The 19,464-nt window shown below is 38.8% G+C and overlaps 1 protein-coding gene across 1 annotated transcript in view; it reads right to left on the bottom strand.

The window, feature by feature from the left end:
• The window catches only part of CEMIP2 (cell migration inducing hyaluronidase 2), a 380,284-nt gene that overhangs the window by 125,743 nt on the left and 235,077 nt on the right, over positions 1–19,464 (bottom strand). The window contains exons 11-14 of the mRNA XM_053702507.1: positions 18,584–18,712; positions 18,059–18,147; positions 17,733–17,864; positions 1,284–1,319 (exon numbers count right to left, since the gene is read on the bottom strand). Of these exons, the coding sequence (XP_053558482.1) occupies positions 1,284–1,319; positions 17,733–17,864; positions 18,059–18,147; positions 18,584–18,712 (386 nt within the window). The remainder of the gene's footprint in view (positions 1–1,283; positions 1,320–17,732; positions 17,865–18,058; positions 18,148–18,583; positions 18,713–19,464) is intronic.

Raw genomic sequence — 19,464 nt, 5'->3', positions numbered from 1 at the left:
ATTAAAACCTTTTAAAAACATACATAAAAGCCCCCAATTCCGCAATGCTGATGAGGTTAGGCTGGGACACCCAATGAAATGGGCTGAGAAAGCAAGAAAAGCAGACACTCCCGCCTCCTCTGTATATGAAAAGACCCATTACACAAGCTGGAGCTGTAGATATCCGCTTGGTTAGGAGTCTGAAAATCAGCACAATATTATTTAAAAATAAGCAAAACTATACATTTTTACAACCCCCCCAGATGAGCTATATAAATGGATCATCTACAAAACAAAAGAATAATCTAGTGTACGCCCCTTTAATATTAAAATAAAAATATATATCTTACATCACCCTAAAATAATTTTTTGCGCTTTATAATTTTTCTTTATTATGGTGTAAAGAGCTGCAACTGACAAACATGTTTTAGGCGTTGAACTAAATAATAGGTAAAAGGTAACCACTCTGTCAGAGTGGAACATGATTAGCTCTACACGTCAGAGCTTCTCACAGCTCTCTGTCAAGTATCATAGACTCTGACAAAGTAGACATTTGGGAGAATGTCAAAGAAAAGCACAGTCCGTTCCAAAAGCTGAAATTAGAAAGTTAAAGAACATAGACATATTTCAATAAAATGTCACTCATGCTATTTTGTATCGTTGTCACACATGTATCATAGGTTTTATAATGACATTTTTTTCATATATCTATTGTTCCAAAACTAACAGACAGCTTTATGAATTGGCATTTTATATTAAAAATATATATATATATATATATATATATATATATATATATATATATATATATATATATATTTTACCAAGTACTTTTCTCGTAGTTTTCCAGACCCCAAGCATATAATTATTTTTCAATTCTACTCAGATATAATTTCTAGTTTGTAACTGATGCTCTGTATGGTTTTAGTTTACTTAATATTTGACTTTTTCAATAACATTCCACATTTCAGCAACAATATAAAAATCTAATAAATTGCCAAATACATTTCTTACGTCCTTGATAATTTGAGAAATCTAAAACAGATTTTTAATACTAACAAGTGAATTAAAAAAGTGTTCTCTTGATCCAAATGCAATGCATAAGTAAACTAAATTAATTTTACATTAAGAATGTAATTCTAATTTCATGTAACCAATATATATCAAAGGGGGGGGGGGCATAGGTGTGACAGAGCATCCTGATATTATACAACCAAGTATTTTTAATTATTATTTAATCTGAGGTTATATGAGAAATAATAGGTTTCTTTTTAGAAGATAGTGTATCCGAAAATGATACTAACCTGGCAAAGGTCAATCCAATTCCATTGTCTGAAAACCTTAATTTAAAAAAAATACAAAAAAGCTATGTTAGAATCTATACAGAGTTAATATTTAATGCAATATTTTATTTTTAGAAATGTTCTCATAAATATAAAGCATTATCTAATACTATATAGTATGCAGTAGTAGTTAATTGTGAAGAAGAAAAAATCTAAATAATTAACTGAAAGTCATTCCAAGTTATCATCATTATACAAAAGCCGGAAAAACAAGATTTATGCTTAACTGATAAATCTCTCTCTTTCCGGATATGGAGAGTCCACAAAGTCATTAATTACTAGTGGGAATTTCACTTCTGGCCAGCAGGAGGAGGCAAAGAGCACCCCAGCAAAGCTGTTAAGTGTCACTCCCCTACCCATAAACCCCAGTCATTTGACCGAAGGGAAATGGAAAAAAGGAATAACACAAAGGTGTAGAGGTGCCTGAGATTTAGTAAAAAAATAACTGTCTTAAAATGTAAGGGTGGGGTCGTGGACTCTCCATTTTTGGAAATAAATAGGATTTATCAAGTAAGCATAAAACAGAATTTATGCTTACCTGATAAATTACTTTCTCCAACGGTGTGTCCGGTCCACGGCGTCATCTATTACTTGTGGGAATATTCTCTTCCCCAACAGGAAATGGCAAAGAGCACAGCAAAAGCTGTCCATATAGCCCCTCCTCAGGCTCCGCCCCCCAGTCATTCGACCGACGGTTAGGAGAAAAAAAGGCGAAACTATAGGGTGCCGTGGTGACTGTAGTGTATAGAGAAAGAAATTTTTCAAACCTGATTAAAAAACCAGGGCGGGCCGTGGACCGGACACACCATTGGAGAAAGTAAATTATCAGGTAAGCATAAATTCTGTTTTCTCCAACATTGGTGTGTCCGGTCCACGGCGTCATCCATTACTTGTGGGAACCAATACCAAAGCTTTAGGACACGGATGAAGGGAGGGAGCAAATCAGGTTACCTAAACGGAAGGCACCACGGCTTGCAAAACCTCTCTCCCAAAAACAGCCTCCGAAGAAGCAAAAGTATCAAATTTGTAAAATTTGGCAAAAGTGTGCAGAGAAGACCAAGTCGCTGCCTTACATATCTGATCAACAGAAGCCTCGTTCTTGAAGGCCCATTTGGAAGCCACAGCTCTAGTGGAGTGAGCTGTGACTCATTCAGGAGGCTGCAGTCCGGCAGTCTCATAAGCCAATCGGATAATGCTTTTCAGCCAGAAAGAAAGAGAGGTAGCCGTAGCTTTTTGTCCTCTCCTCTTACCAGAGAAAACGACAAACAAAGATGAGGATTTTCTAAAATCCTTAGTTGCTTCTAAATAGAACTTTAAAGCACAAACTACATCTAAATTGTGTAACAAACGTTCCTTCTTTGAAACTGGATTCGGACACAGAGAAGGAACAACTATTTCCTGGTTAATATTCCTGTTGGAAACAACCTTCGGAAGAAAACCAGGCTTAGTACGCAAAACGACCTTATCTGAATGGAACACCAGATAGGGTGGATTACACTGCAAAGCAGATAATTCAGAAACTCTTCTTGCAGAAGAAATAGCAACCAAAAACAGAACTTTCCAAGATAGTAACTTGATATCTATGGAATGTAAGGGTTCAAACGGAACCCCTTGAAGAACTGAAAGAACTAAATTTAGACTCCAAGGAGGAGTCAAGGGTCTGTAAACAGGCTTGATTCTGACCAAAGCCTGTACAAAAGCTTGTACATCTGGCACAGTTGCCAGTCGTTTGTGTAACAAGACAGATAAAGCAGAAATCTGTCCTTTTAGAGAACTCGCTGACAATCCCTTATCCAAACCTTCTTGGAGAAAGGAGAGGATCTTAGGAATTTTAATCTTACTCCAGGAGAATCCCTTGGATTCACACCAACAGATATATTTTTTCCATATTTTATGGTAAATCTTTCTAGTCACAGGTTTTCTGGCTAAACACCACATACTATTCACCATCTCCGTGGAGATGCTACTTGTTCAGAGCGGCAAAGAGAATGACTGGGGGGCGGAGCCTGAGGAGGGGCTATATGGACAGCTTTTGCTGTGCTCTTTGCCATTTCCTGTTGGGGAAGAGAATATTCCCACAAGTAATGGATGACGCCGTGGACCGGACACACCAATGTTGGAGAAATCTTGTTTTCTTCCCTAAGATATGGAGAGTCCACAACGTCACCAATTACTAGTGGGAACCAATACCCAAGCTAGAGGACACAGATGACTAGGGAGGGATAGCAAGACAGGCAGACCTAAACAGAAGGCACCACCGCTTAAAGAACCTTTCTCCCAAAAGAAGCCTCGGCTAAGGCAAATGTATAACATTTGTAAAATTTAGAAAAAGTATGCAAAGAGGACCAAGTTGCAGCCTTGCAAATCTGTTCCATAGACGCTTCATTTTTGAAAGCCCAAGAAGAGGAAACAGCCCTCGTGGAACTAGCCGTAATTCTCTCAGGAGGCTGCTGCTCAGCAGTCTCATAAGCAAAACAAATACTTCACAACCAGAGAGAAAGAGAAGTAGCAGTAGCTTTATGACCCTTTCCAGAGAAAGAAACAAACAGGGCAGAAAACTGGCGAAAATCCTTAGTTGCCTGTAGATAAAATTTTAAAGCACGCACAACATCCAAGTTGTGCAACAAATGTTCCTTATTAGAAGAAGGAGTAGGACATAGAGAAGGAACAACAATTTCCTAAATAATATTTCTATCCGAAACCACTTTCGGAAGAAAACCTAACGTAGTACGAAGAACCACTTTATCAGCATGAAAGATAAGATAAGGCGAATCACACTGCAAAGCCTAAAGTTCAGAGACTCTCCGAGCAGAAGAGATTGCAATAAGAAACAAAACCTTCCAAGATAACAACTTAATATCTATGGAATGCATTGGCTCATACGGAGCCTGCTGCAAAACATTCAAAACTAGGTTAAGGCTCCAAGGAGGAGCAGCAGACTTAAACACAGGCCTGATTCTGACCAGGGCCTGACAAAAAGATTGAACATCTGGCACATCCGCCGGACGCTTGTACAACAAAATAGATAATGCAGAAATCGGACCCTTCAGAGAACCAACTGACAAATCCCTTCTCCAGACCTTCCTGAAGAAAAGACAAAATCCTAGGAATCCTGACCCTACTCCAAGAATAGCCCTTGGATTCACACCAATAAAGGTATGTACGCCATACCTTATGGTAAATCTTTCTAGTAACAGGCTTGCAAGCCTGAATCATCGTCTGAATGACCGACTCAGTAAAACCACGCTTAGACAGAACTAAGCGTTCAATCTCCAAGCAGTCAGCTTCAGAGAAGCAAGATTTGGATGAAGGAATTTAGTTAGAAGGTCCTTCCTCAGAGGAAACCTCAGAGGTGGAAGAGATGACATCTGGGTCATTTTCAAGAAGATTTCCAGCCTCCAAATGGTAAATAAAAAAAAAACTTTATTTATACAGGGTCCATAATACAGGGACGTTTCAAACCAGCAATTGGATCTTAGTCATGGACATGACTAAGAACCAATTGCTGGTTTGAAACTTTTTTTTTTTTAAATTTATAATTTTTTATTAAAGGTCATTACAAATTAATACACAAAAAAGAAGCAAGGGTATACAATAAAACGTCTTATCATTTAAGGCATGATTAAACTTAGGAAAACTTACAAAGAAAATAAAAAAGATAATAAGATTCAAGGTTTAGATACAATGTATCGTATCTTACAGACGTTTTCATGCCAACAAAGGAAAAATAAGGAAAATAAGGAGACAATATTTAATGAGATCACAACCTATCTCAAGATTAATTATATTAGCTAAACAAATTTTGCACAATATTATCTATTAAGAATAATTGACAATTGCCATTTCTTAATTTTAACCACTTCTTAACCCTTAATAATTCTATAGTTTGACCTTAATTTTATTTGAAAATTTGGAACCGCCATAGATTTGTTTATCAGATTCCTAACTTAAGGGAATTGGAGGAGGGAGGACCCTAGAAAGTCAAAAATGGGTAATAAGGAAAGAGAAAAAAATAAGATAAAAAAAAAGGGAAAGAGCTTAGTCTTGCTTATCTTATGTCATGTCACATTTTCTAGAGGTGTTAACAGCTGGGTCTGAATATTGGAATTTTTATACAGTCTGATAAAGTCTATCCACTTTGTTATAAATTTAGTTTGTTGTGTTTGAGTTATTTGTATTATCAAACTGTTCAATTATATATTGAGTTTGCAAAAGAAAAGATATATTATTTATAGTAGTAGTAGTATGGACATGACTAAGAACCAATTGCTGGTTTGAAACGTTGTTGCTGTATTATGGACCCTGTATAACTAAAGGTGTTTTTCATTTACCATTTGGAGGCTGGAAATCTTCTTGAAAAATGATTATGATATTGGGGTCTGGCTAACCCTTTTTTCCATGCCCCATAACTTGAAGTGAGGTGCTGTCTTCCCCTGTGAATTGTTAATCTTCACTAGGTCAGCATACCAGATCCTGCAAGGCCATGCAGGAGCTATTAGAATTACTGATGCTCTCTCCTGTTTGATACAAGCAATGACTCATGGAAGGAAAGCAAATTGAGGAAACCGATATGCCAGACTGAAATTCCAAGGAACCGCCAGAGCATCTATCAGGGCAGCCTGCGGATCTCTTGACCTTGAACCATACCTTGGAAGCTTGGCGTTTTGCTGAGACGCCATCAGATCCAACTACTGCACCCCCATTTGAGGGTTAACCTCGAGAACACCTCCGGATGGAGAGCCCACTCCCCGGGATGAAATGTCTGTCTGCTCAGGAAGTCCGCTTCCCAGTTGTCCACCCATGGAATGTGGATGGCAGATAGACAGCAATTGTGAGATTCCGTCCACAGAACAATCCGAGACACCTCCTTCATGGCTAGGGAACTCCAAGTTCCTTCCTGGTGGTTGATGTACGCCACTGTGGTGACATTGTCCGACTGGAATCTGATAAACCGGGCTAAGGACAACTGAGGCCAAGCCATCAGAGCATTGTAAATTGATCTCAAATTCAATATATTTATGGGGAGAGCAGACTCCTCCCAAGTGCATAGTCCCTGTACCTTTAACGTGTCCCAGACCAGCAGGCTGGCATCCGTGGCCACAATCACCAGGAAGGTCTCTGGAAGCATGTGCCCTAAGACAGATGCTCCCGAGAAAGCCACCACGGGAGAGAGTCTCTTGTCGCCTGATCTAGATCTATCCTCTGACACAGATCCGAATGGTCCCCGTTCCATTGTCTGAGCATGTATAACTGCAGAGCTCTCAAATGGAATCAAGCAAAGGAAATGATGTCCATTGAAGCGACTATCAGAACAATTACTTCCATACATTGAGCCACTGATGGCTGAACAGTAGACTGCAAAGAGAGAACAGAGGAAAGAATTTTGAATTTTCAGACCTCTGTCAGAAGTATTTTCATAGATAGGGAATCTATTATGGACCCTAAGAAAACTACCCTTGTAGCTGGAACAAGGTAATTCTTTTCCAGTTTCACTTTCCATCCGTGGGAACGTAGAAAAGACAACAATATCTCTGTATGAGAGTTTGATTGTTAAAAGATGGCACCTGAACCAATATGTCATCCAGGTAGGGCGCCAATGCAATTCCTCGAGACCTGATCACTGCCAAGAGAGCCCCCAGAACCTTTGAGAAAATTCTGGGAGCTGTGGCAAGGCCAAACGGAAGAGCCACAAACTGAAAATGTTTGTCTAGAAATGCGAATCTCAGGAACTTGTGACGATCCCTGTGGATGGGAACATGAAGATATGCATCCTTCAAGTTTATGGTCCTCATGAACTGACCCTCTTGGACCAGGGGAAGAATGGAATAAATGGTTTCCATTTTGAAGGACGGTACCCTGAGAAACTTGTTGAGACACTTTAGGTCTAAAATAGGACAAAAAGTTCCCTTCTTTTTGGGAACCACAAACAGATTTGAGTAAAATTCTACACCCTGTTCCCTTATAGGAACTGGAACTATCACTCCCAGGGAAGAAAGGTCACGGACACAATTAAAGAAAGGCTTTTTTTTATCTGGTCTGCAGATAATCTTGAGATGTGAAACCTGCACCTTGGAGGAAAAGTTTTGAATTATATTTTGTAATTCTGCGATACTATGTCCAAAGCCCAGGAATCTGGGACATCTTGTATCCAAGCTTAATAGAAACAGAGAAATTCTGCCCCCCACTTGATCCGATCCCGGATTGGGGCAAACCCTTCATGCCGATTTAGACTCAGCTGCGGGTTTCTTAGATTGCTTCCCCGTGCTCCAGGACTGATTTGGTTTCCAAGAAGACTTGGACAGCTTCTGCTTGGAAGAGGAAGACTTTCCTTTGAAGTTACAAAAGGAACAAAAATTACTCTGATGTCCTTTAGGTCTACTCTTTTTGTCTTGTGGCAGAAAAGACCCTTTTCCACCCGAAACATCAGAAATTATTTCTGCCAGACCCGGTCCAAACAAGGTCTTACCCTTGTAAGTAAGTGCCAGAAGCTTGGACTTGGAAGTAACATCAGCTGACCAAGATTCTAGACACAATGCCCTACAGGATAACACAGTGAAGCCAGATATCTTGGCTCCCAGTTAATTAACCTGCATGGTAGCATCAGAAATAAAGGAATTGGCTAGATTGAGAGCCTTAATCCTGTCTTGGATCTCCTATAAAGGAGTCTCTACCTGAAGTGCATCAAACAAGGCGTTGTACCAAAACGATGCTGCACTAGACACAGTGGCAATACACACTGCAGGTTGCCATTGAAGACCCTGATGAACATACATCTTCTTCAAATAAGCCTCCAGCTTTTTGTCCATTGGATACTTAAAAGAGCAGCTATCCTCTATAGGAATAGTAGTTCTCTTAGCCAGAGAAGAAATGGCCCCTTCTACTTTAGGCACCATGTGCCATGAATCCTTAATGGAGTCAGCGACAGGAAACCTCTTTTTAAAGACGGGGAAAAAGAAATCCCTGGTCTCTCCCATTCCTGTGCAACAATCTCTGTTGCACGGTCTGGAACAGGAAACACTTCCACAGTGGAAGGTACATCATAGTAGTTAAGTTTACTAGATTTCTTAGGGTTGACAATGACAGGCATATCAGAGTCGTCCAAAGTAGCCAAAACCTCCTTTAGTAATACACAAAAGGTGTTCAGGCTTATATCTGAAGGATACCACTTCAGCATCAGATGAAGGAATTATACTGTCCGAGTCTGAGGTTTCACCCTCAGAAGCTACCGACGTGTCCTCCTCCTCCCCATGAGAGTGGGCAACCTGAGTAGCATTTGGCCCCCAAAAAACAGTTTAAAGAAAAAAAAAAACTTTGCTTTTAACACAATCTTTCCCCCAGACAAAAAAGCACAAGTCTTTTTGGTATTAGAGAGAAAAATCTGTTTTTGAAAAATGTACTGTCACTTTAAAATGTTCCCTGCTCAGAGCAGTAAAGTTTAACCTTAGAGAAGCAGAGCGTGCATATTCTTTAAAAAAAAAAAAAAACATAATTTATGTAAGAACTTACCTGATAAATTCATTTCTTTCATATTAGCAAGAGTCCATGAGCTAGTGACGTATGGGATATACATTCCTACCAGGAGGGGCAAAGTTTCCCAAACCTTAAAATGCCTATAAATACACCCCTCACCACACCCACAATTCAGTTTAACGAATAGCCAAGAAGTGGGGTGATAAGAAAAAAGTGCGAAAGCATATAAAATAAGGAATTGGAATAATTGTGCTTTATACAAAAAAATCAAAACCACCACAAAAAAGGGCGGGCCTCATGGACTCTTGCTAATATGAAAGAAATGAATTTATCAGGTAAGTTCTTACATAAATTATGTTTTCTTTCATGTAATTAGCAAGAGTCCATGAGCTAGTGACGTATGGGATAATGATTACCCAAGATGTGGATCTTTCCACATGAGTCACTAGAGAGGGAGGGATAAAATAAAGACAGCCAATTCCTGCTGAAAATAATCCACACCCAGAATAAAATTTTAATGAAAAAACATAAGCAGAAGATTCAAACTGAAACCACTGCCTGAAGTACGTTTCTACCAAAAACTGCTTCAGAAGAAGAAAACACATCAAAATGGTAGAATTTAGTAAAAGTATGCAAAGAGGACCAAGTTGCTGTTGTGCAAATCTGATCAACCGAAGCTTCATTCTTAAACGCCCAGGAAGTAGAAACTGACCTAGTAGAATGAGCTGTAATCCTTTGAGGCAGAGTGTTACCCGACTCAACATAGGCATGATGAAATAAAGATTTCAACCAAGATGCCAAAGAAATGGCAGAAGCTTTCTGGTCTTTTCTAGAACCGGAAAAGATGACAAATAGACTAGAAGTCTTTCGGAAAGACTTAGTAGCTTCAACATAATATTACAAAGCTCTAACAGCATCCAAAGAATGCAATGATTTCTCCTTAGAATTCATAGGATTAGGACAAAATGAAGGAACCACAATTTCTCTACTAATGTTGTTAGAATTCACAACCTTAGGTAAAAAATTCAAAAGAAGTTCGCAGCACCGCCTTATCCTGATGCAAAATCAGAAAAGGAGACTCACAAAAAAGAGTAGATAATTCAGAGACTCTTCTGGCAGAAGAGATGGCCAAAAGAAACAAAACTTTCCAAGAAAGTAATATAACGACCAAAGAATGCATGGGTTCAAAAGGAGGAGCTTGAAGAGCCCCCAGAACCAAATTCAAACTCCAAGGAGGAGAAATTGACTTAATGACAAGTTTTATACGAACCAAAGGTTGTACAAAACAATGAATATCAGGAAGATTAGCAATCCTTCTGTGAAAAAGAACAAAAAGAGCAGAGATTTGTCTTTCAAGAAACTTGCGGACAAACCTTTATCTAAACCATCCTGAAGAAATATAAGTCTTCCAGACTCTATAATATATCTCTCTAGATACAGATTTACGAGCCTGTCACATAGTATCAATCACAGAGTCAGAGAACCTCTTTGACCAAGAATCAAGCGTTCAAACTCCACACCTTAAAATTAAGGTTTTGAGATCCTGATGGAAAAAAGAACCTTGAGACAGAAAGACTGGCCTTAACGGAAGAGTCCATAGCTGGCAAGAGGCCATCCGGACAAGATCCGCATACCAAAACCTGTGAGGCCATGCTGGAGCTACCAGCAGGACAAACGAGCATTCCTTTAGAATATTGGAGAATACCCTTGGAAGAAGAACTAGAGGCGGAAAGATATAGGCAGGATGACACTTGTAAGGAAGAGATAATGCATCCACTGCCTCCGCCCGAGGATCCCGGGATCCGGACAGATACCAGGGAAGTTTCTTGTTTAGATGAGAAGCCATCAGATCTATTTCTGGGAGTTCCCACATTTGAACAATCTGAGGAAATACCTCTGGGTGAAGACCATTCGCCCAGGTGCAACGTTTGGCGACTGAGATAATCCGCTTTCCAATTGTCCATACCTGGGATATGAACCGCAGAGATTAGACAGGAGCTGGATTCCGCCCAAACCAAAATTCGAGATACTTCTTTCATAGCCAGAGGACTGTGAGTCCCTCCTTGATGATTGATGTATGCCACAGTTGTGACATTGTCTATCTGAAAACAAATGAACAACTCTCTTCAGAAGAGGCCAAGACTGAAGAGCTCTGAAAATTGCACGGAGTTCCAAAATATTGATCGGAAATCTCACCTCCTGAGATTCCCAAACCCCTTGTGCCGTCAGATACCCCCACACAGCTCCCCAACCTGTAAGACTTGCATCTGTTGAGATTATAGTCCAGGTCGGAAGAACAAAGAAGCCCCCTGAACTAAACGATGGTGATCTGTCCACCATGTCAGAGAGTGTCGTATAATCGGTTTAAATATATTAATTGAGATATCTTTGAGTAATCCCTGCACCATTGGTTCAGCATACAGAGCTGAAGAGGTCGCATGTGAAAACGAGCAAAGGAGATCGCATCTGATGCGGCAGTCCTAAGACCTAAAATTTCCATGCATAAGGCTACCAAAGGGAATGATTGTGACTGAAGGTTTTGACAAGCTGATATCAATGTTAAACTTCTCTTGTCTGACAAGGACAGAGTCATAGACACTGAATCTATCTAGAAACCTAAAAAGGTTACCCTTGTCTGAGGAATCAATGAACTGATTGGTAAATTGATCCTCCAACCATGAACTTGAAGAAACAACACAAGTCGATTCGTATGAGATTCTTCGAAAATGAGAAGACTGAGCAAGTACCCAGATATCGTCCAATAAGGAAATACCAAAACCCTGTTCTCTGATTACAGAAAGAAGGGCACCGAGAACCTTTGAAAAAAATTCTTGGAACTGAGGCTAGGCCAAACGGTAGAGCCACAAAACTGGTAATGCTTGTCTAAAAAGAGAATCTCAGACACTAAAAGTGATCTGGATGAATCGGAATATGCAGATACACATCCTGTAAACCTATTGTAGACATATAATGCCCTTGCTAAACAAAAGGCAGGATAGTCCTACAGTAACCATCTTGAATGTTGGTATCCTTACATAACGATTCAATATTGATAGATCCGGAACTGGTCTGAAGGAATTGACCTTCTTTGGTACAATGAAGAGATAAAATAAAACCCCAGCCCCTGTTCCAGAACTGGAACTGGCATAATTACTCCAGCCAACTCTAGATCTGAAACACATTTCAGAAATGATGAGCCTTTGCTGTGTTAACTGGGACACGGGAAAGAAAAAAATCTCTTAGCAGGAGGCCTTAACTGAAGCCAATTCTGTACCTTTCTGAAACCAGAAATTGAGAACGGAATTGATCCAAATTTCTTTGAAGAAAACGTAATCTGCCCCATACCAGCTGAGCTGGAATAAGGTCCGCACCTTCATGGGTACTTAGGAGCTGGCTATAGGTTTTCTATAAGGCTTGGATATATTCCAAACTGGAAATAGTTTCCAAACTGATACCGCTCCTGAGGATGAAGGATCAGGCTTTTGTTCCTTATTGTGAGGAAAGGAACGAAAATTATTATTAGACCTAAATTTACCTTAGATTTTTTATCCTTTGGTAAAAAAGTTCCCTTCCTTCCAGAAACAGTTGAGATAATAATTTATTACCCTGGAAAGAAAGGGAAAGCAAAGTTGACTTAGAAGACATATCAGCATTCCAAGTTTAATCCATAAAGCTTTTCTAGCTAAAATAGCTAGAGACATATACCTGACATCAACTCTAATGATATCAAAAGATGGTATCACCAATAAAATTATTAGCATGTTATAGAATAATAATAATGCTATAAAATTATGATCTGTTACTTGTTGCGCTAAAGCTTCTAACCAAAAAGTTGAAGCTGCAGCAACATCCGCTAAAAATATAGCAGGTCTAAGAAGATTACCTGAACATAAGTAAGCTTTTCTTAGAAAGGATTCAATTTTCCTATCTAAAGGATCCTTAAATGAAGTACTATCTGCCGTAGGAATAGTAGCACATATAGCAGGAGTAGAGACAGCCCCATAACCTTAGGGATTTTGTCCCAAAAAACTCTAATCTGTCAGATGGCACAGGATATAATTGCTTAAACGTTTAGAAGGAGTAAAAGAATTACCCAAATTATTCCATTCCCTGGAAATTACTTCAGAAATAGCATCAGGGAGATTAAACACTTCTGGAATAACTACAGGAGATTTAAATGTTTAGATTTAGTATCAAGAGGACCAGAATCCTCTATTTCTAATGCAATTAATACTTCTTTAAATAAAGAACGAATAAATTCCATCTTGAACAAATACAAAGATTTATCAGCATCAACCTCTGAGACAGAAACCTCTGAACCAGAAGAACCATTATCAGTATCAGAATGATGATGTTCATTTAAAAATTCATCTGAAAAAAGAGAAGTTTTAAAAGACTTTTATGTAAACTAGAAGGAGAAATAACAGACATAGCCTTCTTAATGGATTTAAAAAATAAAATCTCTTATGTTTATCAGGGACACTCTGAAAATTAGATGTTGACGGAACAGCAACAGGTAATGTAACAGTACTAAAGGAAATTTTATCTGCATTAATAAGTTTGTCATGACATGCAATACAAACAACAGCTGGAGAAACAGATACCAAAAATTATAGCAGATACACTTAGCTTGGTAGCTCCAGCACTAGACCGCGATTTTCCTGTAGTATCTTCTGACTCAGATGCAACGTGAGACATCTTGCAATATGTAAGAGAAAAAACAACATATAAAGCAAAATTGATCAAATTCCTTAAATGACAGTTTCAGGAATGGGAAAAAATGCCAAAGAACAAGCTTCTAGCAACCAGAAGCAATGAAAAAATAAGACTTAAATAATGTGGAGACAAAAGCGACGCCCTTATTTTTTAGCGCCAAATAAGACGCCCACATTATTTGGCGCCTAAATGCTTTTGGCGCCAAAAATGACGCCACATCCGGAACGCCGACATTTTTGGCGCAAAATAACGTCAAAAAAATGACGCAACTTCCGGCGACACGTATGACGCCGGAAACGGAAAAGAATTTTTGCGCCAAAAAAGTCCGCGCCAAGAATGACGCAATAAAATGAAGCATTTTCAGCCCCCGCGAGCCTAACAGCCCACAGGGAAAAAAGAGTCAAATTTTTTAAGGTAAGAAAAAATGAATAATTCAAATGCATTATCCCAAATATGAAACTGACTGTCTGAAAAATAAGGAAAGTTGAACATTCTGAGTCAAGGCAAATAAATGTTTGAATACATATATTTAGAACTTTATAAACAAAGTGCCCAACCATATCTTAGAGTGTCACAGAAAATAAGATTTACTTACCCCAGGACACTCATCTACATGTTTGTAGAAAGCCAAACCAGTACTGAAACGAAAATCAGCAGAGGTAATGGTATATAAATAAGAGTATATCGTCGATCTGAAAAGGGAGGTAAGAGATGAATCTCTACGACCGATAACAGAGAACCTATGAAATAGACCCCATAGAAGGAGATCATTGAATTCAAATAGGCAATACTCTCTTCACATCCCTCTGACATTCACTGCACGCTGAGAGGAAAACCGGGCTCCAACTTGCTGCGGAGCGCATATCAACGTAGAATCTAGCACAAACTTACTTCACCACCTCCATCGGAGGCAAAGTTTGTAAAACTGAATTGTGGGTGTGGTGAGGGGTGTATTTATAGGCATTTTAAGGTTTGGGAAACTTTGCCCCTCCTGGTAGGAATGTATATCCCATACGTCACTAGCTCATGGACTCTTGCTAATTACATGAAAGAAATTCACGATGTCAGCCTCTACACCTCAGCTGAATTGAGGTGCCTACCTGCCCCTTCTGGATTACAAAACTGCCAGAGACACGGAGGGCGACACGCTGATTCAGACTTCCATTAGATCACAGCCGACACTGCTCCGTTAGCTGAGAAAAGAGGCCATGTGACCAGTGGGAAAACTAGCTGTGCAACAAAGAAGGCGGTTGAAAAATAACAGACCCGCTCAGTCTAAGTCCGCTCACCAGCTGCTCCAATACTGAGGCGACTAGCTGACAAGCTAGTAATTCACTTAAGTCGTAAATTCCGTTTTCACCACGCTACAGTGACAGAAACATCAGACCCATATAGATAATAAATACTATCAGGGTAATTGTCTATACATATATATATAAAAAAAAAGTGAACATAAGAACATAAAAAGGATTAACCATTAAGTTTCATCAAATACATTAATTGTGCCTGCGCTCTGCCATACCACAATCCTACTAAAGATCTATTTGTCTCCTTAAATGCTGCAGGGAATTCTTAACCCCTTAATGACCGCAGCACTTTTCCATTTTCTGTCCGTTTGGGACCAAGGCTATTTTTACATTTTTGCGGTGTTTGTGTTTAGCTGTAATTTTCCTCTTACTCATTTACTGTACCCACACATATTATATACCGTTTTTCTCGCCATTAAATAGACTTTCTAAAGATACCATTATTTTCATCATATCTTATAATTTACTCTAATTCTTTTATAAAATATGAGGAAAAAATGGAAAAAAACACACTTTTTCTAACTTTGACCCCCAAAATCTGTTACACATCTACAACCACCAAAAAAATCCCATACTAAATAGTTTCTAAATTTTGTTCTGAGTTTAGAAATACCCAATGTTTACATGTTCTTTGCTTTTTTTGCAAGTTATAGGTCCATAAATACAAGTAGCACTTTGCTATTTCCAAACCACTTTTTTTTCAAAATTAGCGCTAGTTACATTGGAACACTAATATCTTTCAGGAATCCCTGAATATCCATTGACATGTATATATATTTTTTTAGAAGACATCCCAAAGTATTGATCTAGGCCCATTTTGGTATATTTCATGCCACCATTTCACCGCCAAATGCGATCAAATAAAAAAAAATGTTCACTTTTTCACAAACTTTAGGTTTCTCACTGAAATCATTTACAAACAGCTTGTGCAATTATAGCATAAATGGTTGTAAATACTTCTCTGGGATCCCCTTTGTTCATAAATAGCACACATATATGGCTTTGGCGTTGCTTTTTGGTAATTAGAAGGCAGCTAAATGCCACTGCGCACCACACGTGTTTTATGCCCAGCAGTGAAGGGGTTAATTAGGGAACATGTAGGGAGCTTGAATGGTTAATTTTAGCTTTAGTGTAGTGTAGTAGACAACCCCAAGTATTGATCTAGGCCCATTTTGGTATATTTCATGCCACCATTTCACCGCCATATGCGATCAAATTTAAAAAAACGTTAAATTTTTCACAATTTTAGGTTTCTCACTGAAATTATTTACAAACAGCATGTACAATTATGGCACAAATTGTTGTAAATGCTTCTCTGGGATCCCCTTTGTTCAGAAATAGCAGACATATATGACTTCGGCGTTGCTTTTTGGTAATTAGAAGGCCGCTAAATGCTGCTGCGCATCACACGTGTATTATGGCTAGCAGTGAAGGGGTTAATGAGGTAGTTTGTAGGGAGCTTGCAGGGTTTATTCTAGCTTTAGTGTAGAGATCAGCCTCCCACCTGACACATCCCACCCTCTGATCCCTCCCAAACAGCTCCCTTCCCTCCCCCACCCCACAATTGTCCCCGCCATCTTAAGTACTGGCAGAAAGTCTGCCAGTACTAAAATAAAAGGTTTTTTTAATTTGTTTTTAGCATATTTACATATGCTGCTTTGTAGAATCCCCCCTTAGCCCCCAACCTCCCTGATCCCCCCCCCCCCAAAACAGCTCTCTAACCCTCCCCCTCTGCATTATTGGGGGCCATCTTGGGTACTGGCAGCTGTCTGCCAGTACCCAGTTTCAAGAAAAAAACGTTTTTTTTTTAAAAAAAAAAAAAAAAAATCTGTAGTGTAGCTGCCCCCCCACAGACAAACCCCAACACCTTAATTGATTTATAAAAAAAACTTTTATTCCCGTTTTTTTAGTAATTTTTTGTTTAACTTTTTTCTGTAGTGAAGCGGTTCCCACCCGCCCCTTCCACGTGCGCGCGTCAGTGCGTGCCCCCGGTCATCCACACCCACGATCCCGCCCCCCTGCACGTCACCAAGGCCATCGATGGCCACCACCCGCCTCCCACCCACCAACGCGGTAAGCCAATGATCTCCGGTGCAGAGAGGGCCACAGAGTGGCTCTCTCTGCACAGGATTGCTTAAAAAGGTTATTGGAGGATGCCTCGATATCGAGGCATCACTGCAATAACCGGAAAGCAGCTGGAAGCGAGCAGGATCGCTTCCAGCTGCTTTCCAGACCGAGGACGTGCAGGGTACGTCCTTGGTCGTTAAGGGTATTTTTTTAGAGGACGTACCCTGCACGTCCTCGGTCGTTAAGGGGTTAAAGTGCTAGTCTCCTACCTAGAAGACAAAAAGGCACTTACCTGCAATCTAGCCATCCGGCAGGAGGACAGCTCACAAGGCATGCAAGGATACATACTCCTTACAGAGACCTGTAGAAAAAAAAAGAAATAACAGAGTAAACCTTCTCTGGCTTTCTATACTAGGGCAGCAAAATGTTACGAAAATGCAGCAAGGCCCAACTCACAAGTTCCTAACTGCTTTAAAGCCACCACTACCCTACTGAAGAGATTAATGTGGACTACGGCTAGACCCAAGAAATCTTGCTTGCAGCAAAAGAAATACAATTTTATTCAGTCACCAGAACTTCACCTCCTCCCTTGACAGAGGCAAAAAGAATGACTGGGGTTTATGGGTAGGGAATCGACACTTAACAGCTTTGCTGTGGTGCTCTTTGCCTCCTCCTGCTGGCCAGGAGTGATATTTCCACTAGTAATTGATGACGTTGTGGACTCTCCATATCTTAGGAAAGAAATGATACTCCCTCTAACTTCTAATTCATTCACAATCCTTTAAAGAAAAAGTATCTAATGATGCAGACAAATCATTGAAGTGTGTCTAGAAGAATTTAATACAGTTACCCAGAATTCTGTATAATAATGTCTCCTCCTCGCACCCAAGCACCATGATCATTGTTTTTGAAAGCAACAAGGCGGTCAATTAGTGCAGCAACACGTGGTTTCTCAGGATCAGCATCTTCATGGGGGCGAAATCTTCATTATAAAAAAGAGAAATAATAACATAACATGTAAAGGAAGTTTCAAGAATTGTTAAAAAAGTAAATTAGTTCAGTAGTTTATATATTATATATTTTTTGTTAGGGAGAGAGAGAGAGTGAGAGTGAAAGAAAAAGAAAGAGAAATAAAGTAACAGAGAGAGAGAAAGCAGTTAAGGAACTTATGTTTACCTTGCATTGTTGTCCAAACAAAGATATTCTCTTGGATCTGCCTCGTTTGCATATGTTGTTTTTACACTCTTGTCTATGAATAATCCAGCCTGCAGAATGACAAACACTTTATGAATATAGAACATCTATACGTTTCTATCACATTCACACCAGTTGTAAAGTAACATAGAAGGATTATTCTGTTTACTAACATTGAAATCATGTTTTAATCAAGTTTAACAACTCCCTTCCTTCTTGTTCTCAAAATATAAGTCAGAAAACAGGTTATTGCCTATTTTGGTTCTCAAAGAAACAAAAAAGGCAATGATTTGATTCAATTCCTGCTTGAATTAAAACAAACAAATAATACTTTAAATAGTGAATAGCTCATGTTTAATAGAACCTCCTTTCTCAAGTAGAGCTATAATCTGAACAAGCACAATCATTGTAGATGTCAGTACATTCACAATCTCTTCTTCTGGAATATATTACCAACAATGCATTATTGATCCTTTTATACTATAATGTATCATCCAGATATACTACCTTGAAATTAGAATGAACTCGGTTGTTGTAAAATATGCCAAGTGGTGTAAGCTCCGATTTGGTTTCTGGATATAGACCATGGGACTCTCCTGTTGACATCTTGTGGAACACATACCATATCCCAGCATCCTTTATATAAAGAAAAAGTCTGTAGTGTCAACCAAAACTGATCTACCATAACATAGTTTATTAACAAAAGCCAAAATAGTTGAGTGTGAGAATGTGTTTGAGTATTACCAATATAAAGAACACAACATAATACTCAGAAATAAAGCTGCTATGCAAACAGTCTGGATAAAATAATAATAAAGCAGTGCACTAAAAGAACATCCTTACAAATCAATGATAGAACGATATTGGTGTAATTATGTCTAAAATATATTTTTTCTATTTGATTACAAGTTCACCTTTAACCTAGTTTTTATATAAAATAAATGTCAGTACAGGTCTGCAAAAAAGCATTCAATAGTAGGAATGTGCAATCCGATCTTAGAATGTTTCTATAAAAATAATGTTACATTAAAAAAAAAAAAAAAAAAACATTAAAACATACTTGAATATTGATTAACATAGACACACCAAATTAAGAAAAACTAATTTGACAAACACTTTTTTTTTAATTTAGATATGCTGAATTAGTCTTTTTCTGGATAATATTCCTCAGATCAGGACTTTAAAAATCCCAGGAGCCAGTGAGTCACATCTCCCAGAATTATTTTTACACTTTAAAGCAATAATGTGTTTACAAATTACAGACTTTTTTATATGGGTGCACACAGTACGTAAAACAAAAACCGAAATTTTTCTTTGAAAACTAAGTACGGTAGAAAAATAAGAATTTTTTATTTTAAGAAAATCGTTAAATCGAAAGAACTGCTGGT

The sequence above is a fragment of the Bombina bombina genome, chromosome 2 (genome assembly GCF_027579735.1).
Source record: "Bombina bombina isolate aBomBom1 chromosome 2, aBomBom1.pri, whole genome shotgun sequence".
In the NCBI taxonomy this organism is placed as follows: Eukaryota; Metazoa; Chordata; class Amphibia; order Anura; family Bombinatoridae; genus Bombina; species Bombina bombina.
The sequence above is the reverse complement of the archived record's forward strand: the minus strand, read 5'-3'. Positions and strand labels throughout refer to the sequence as shown.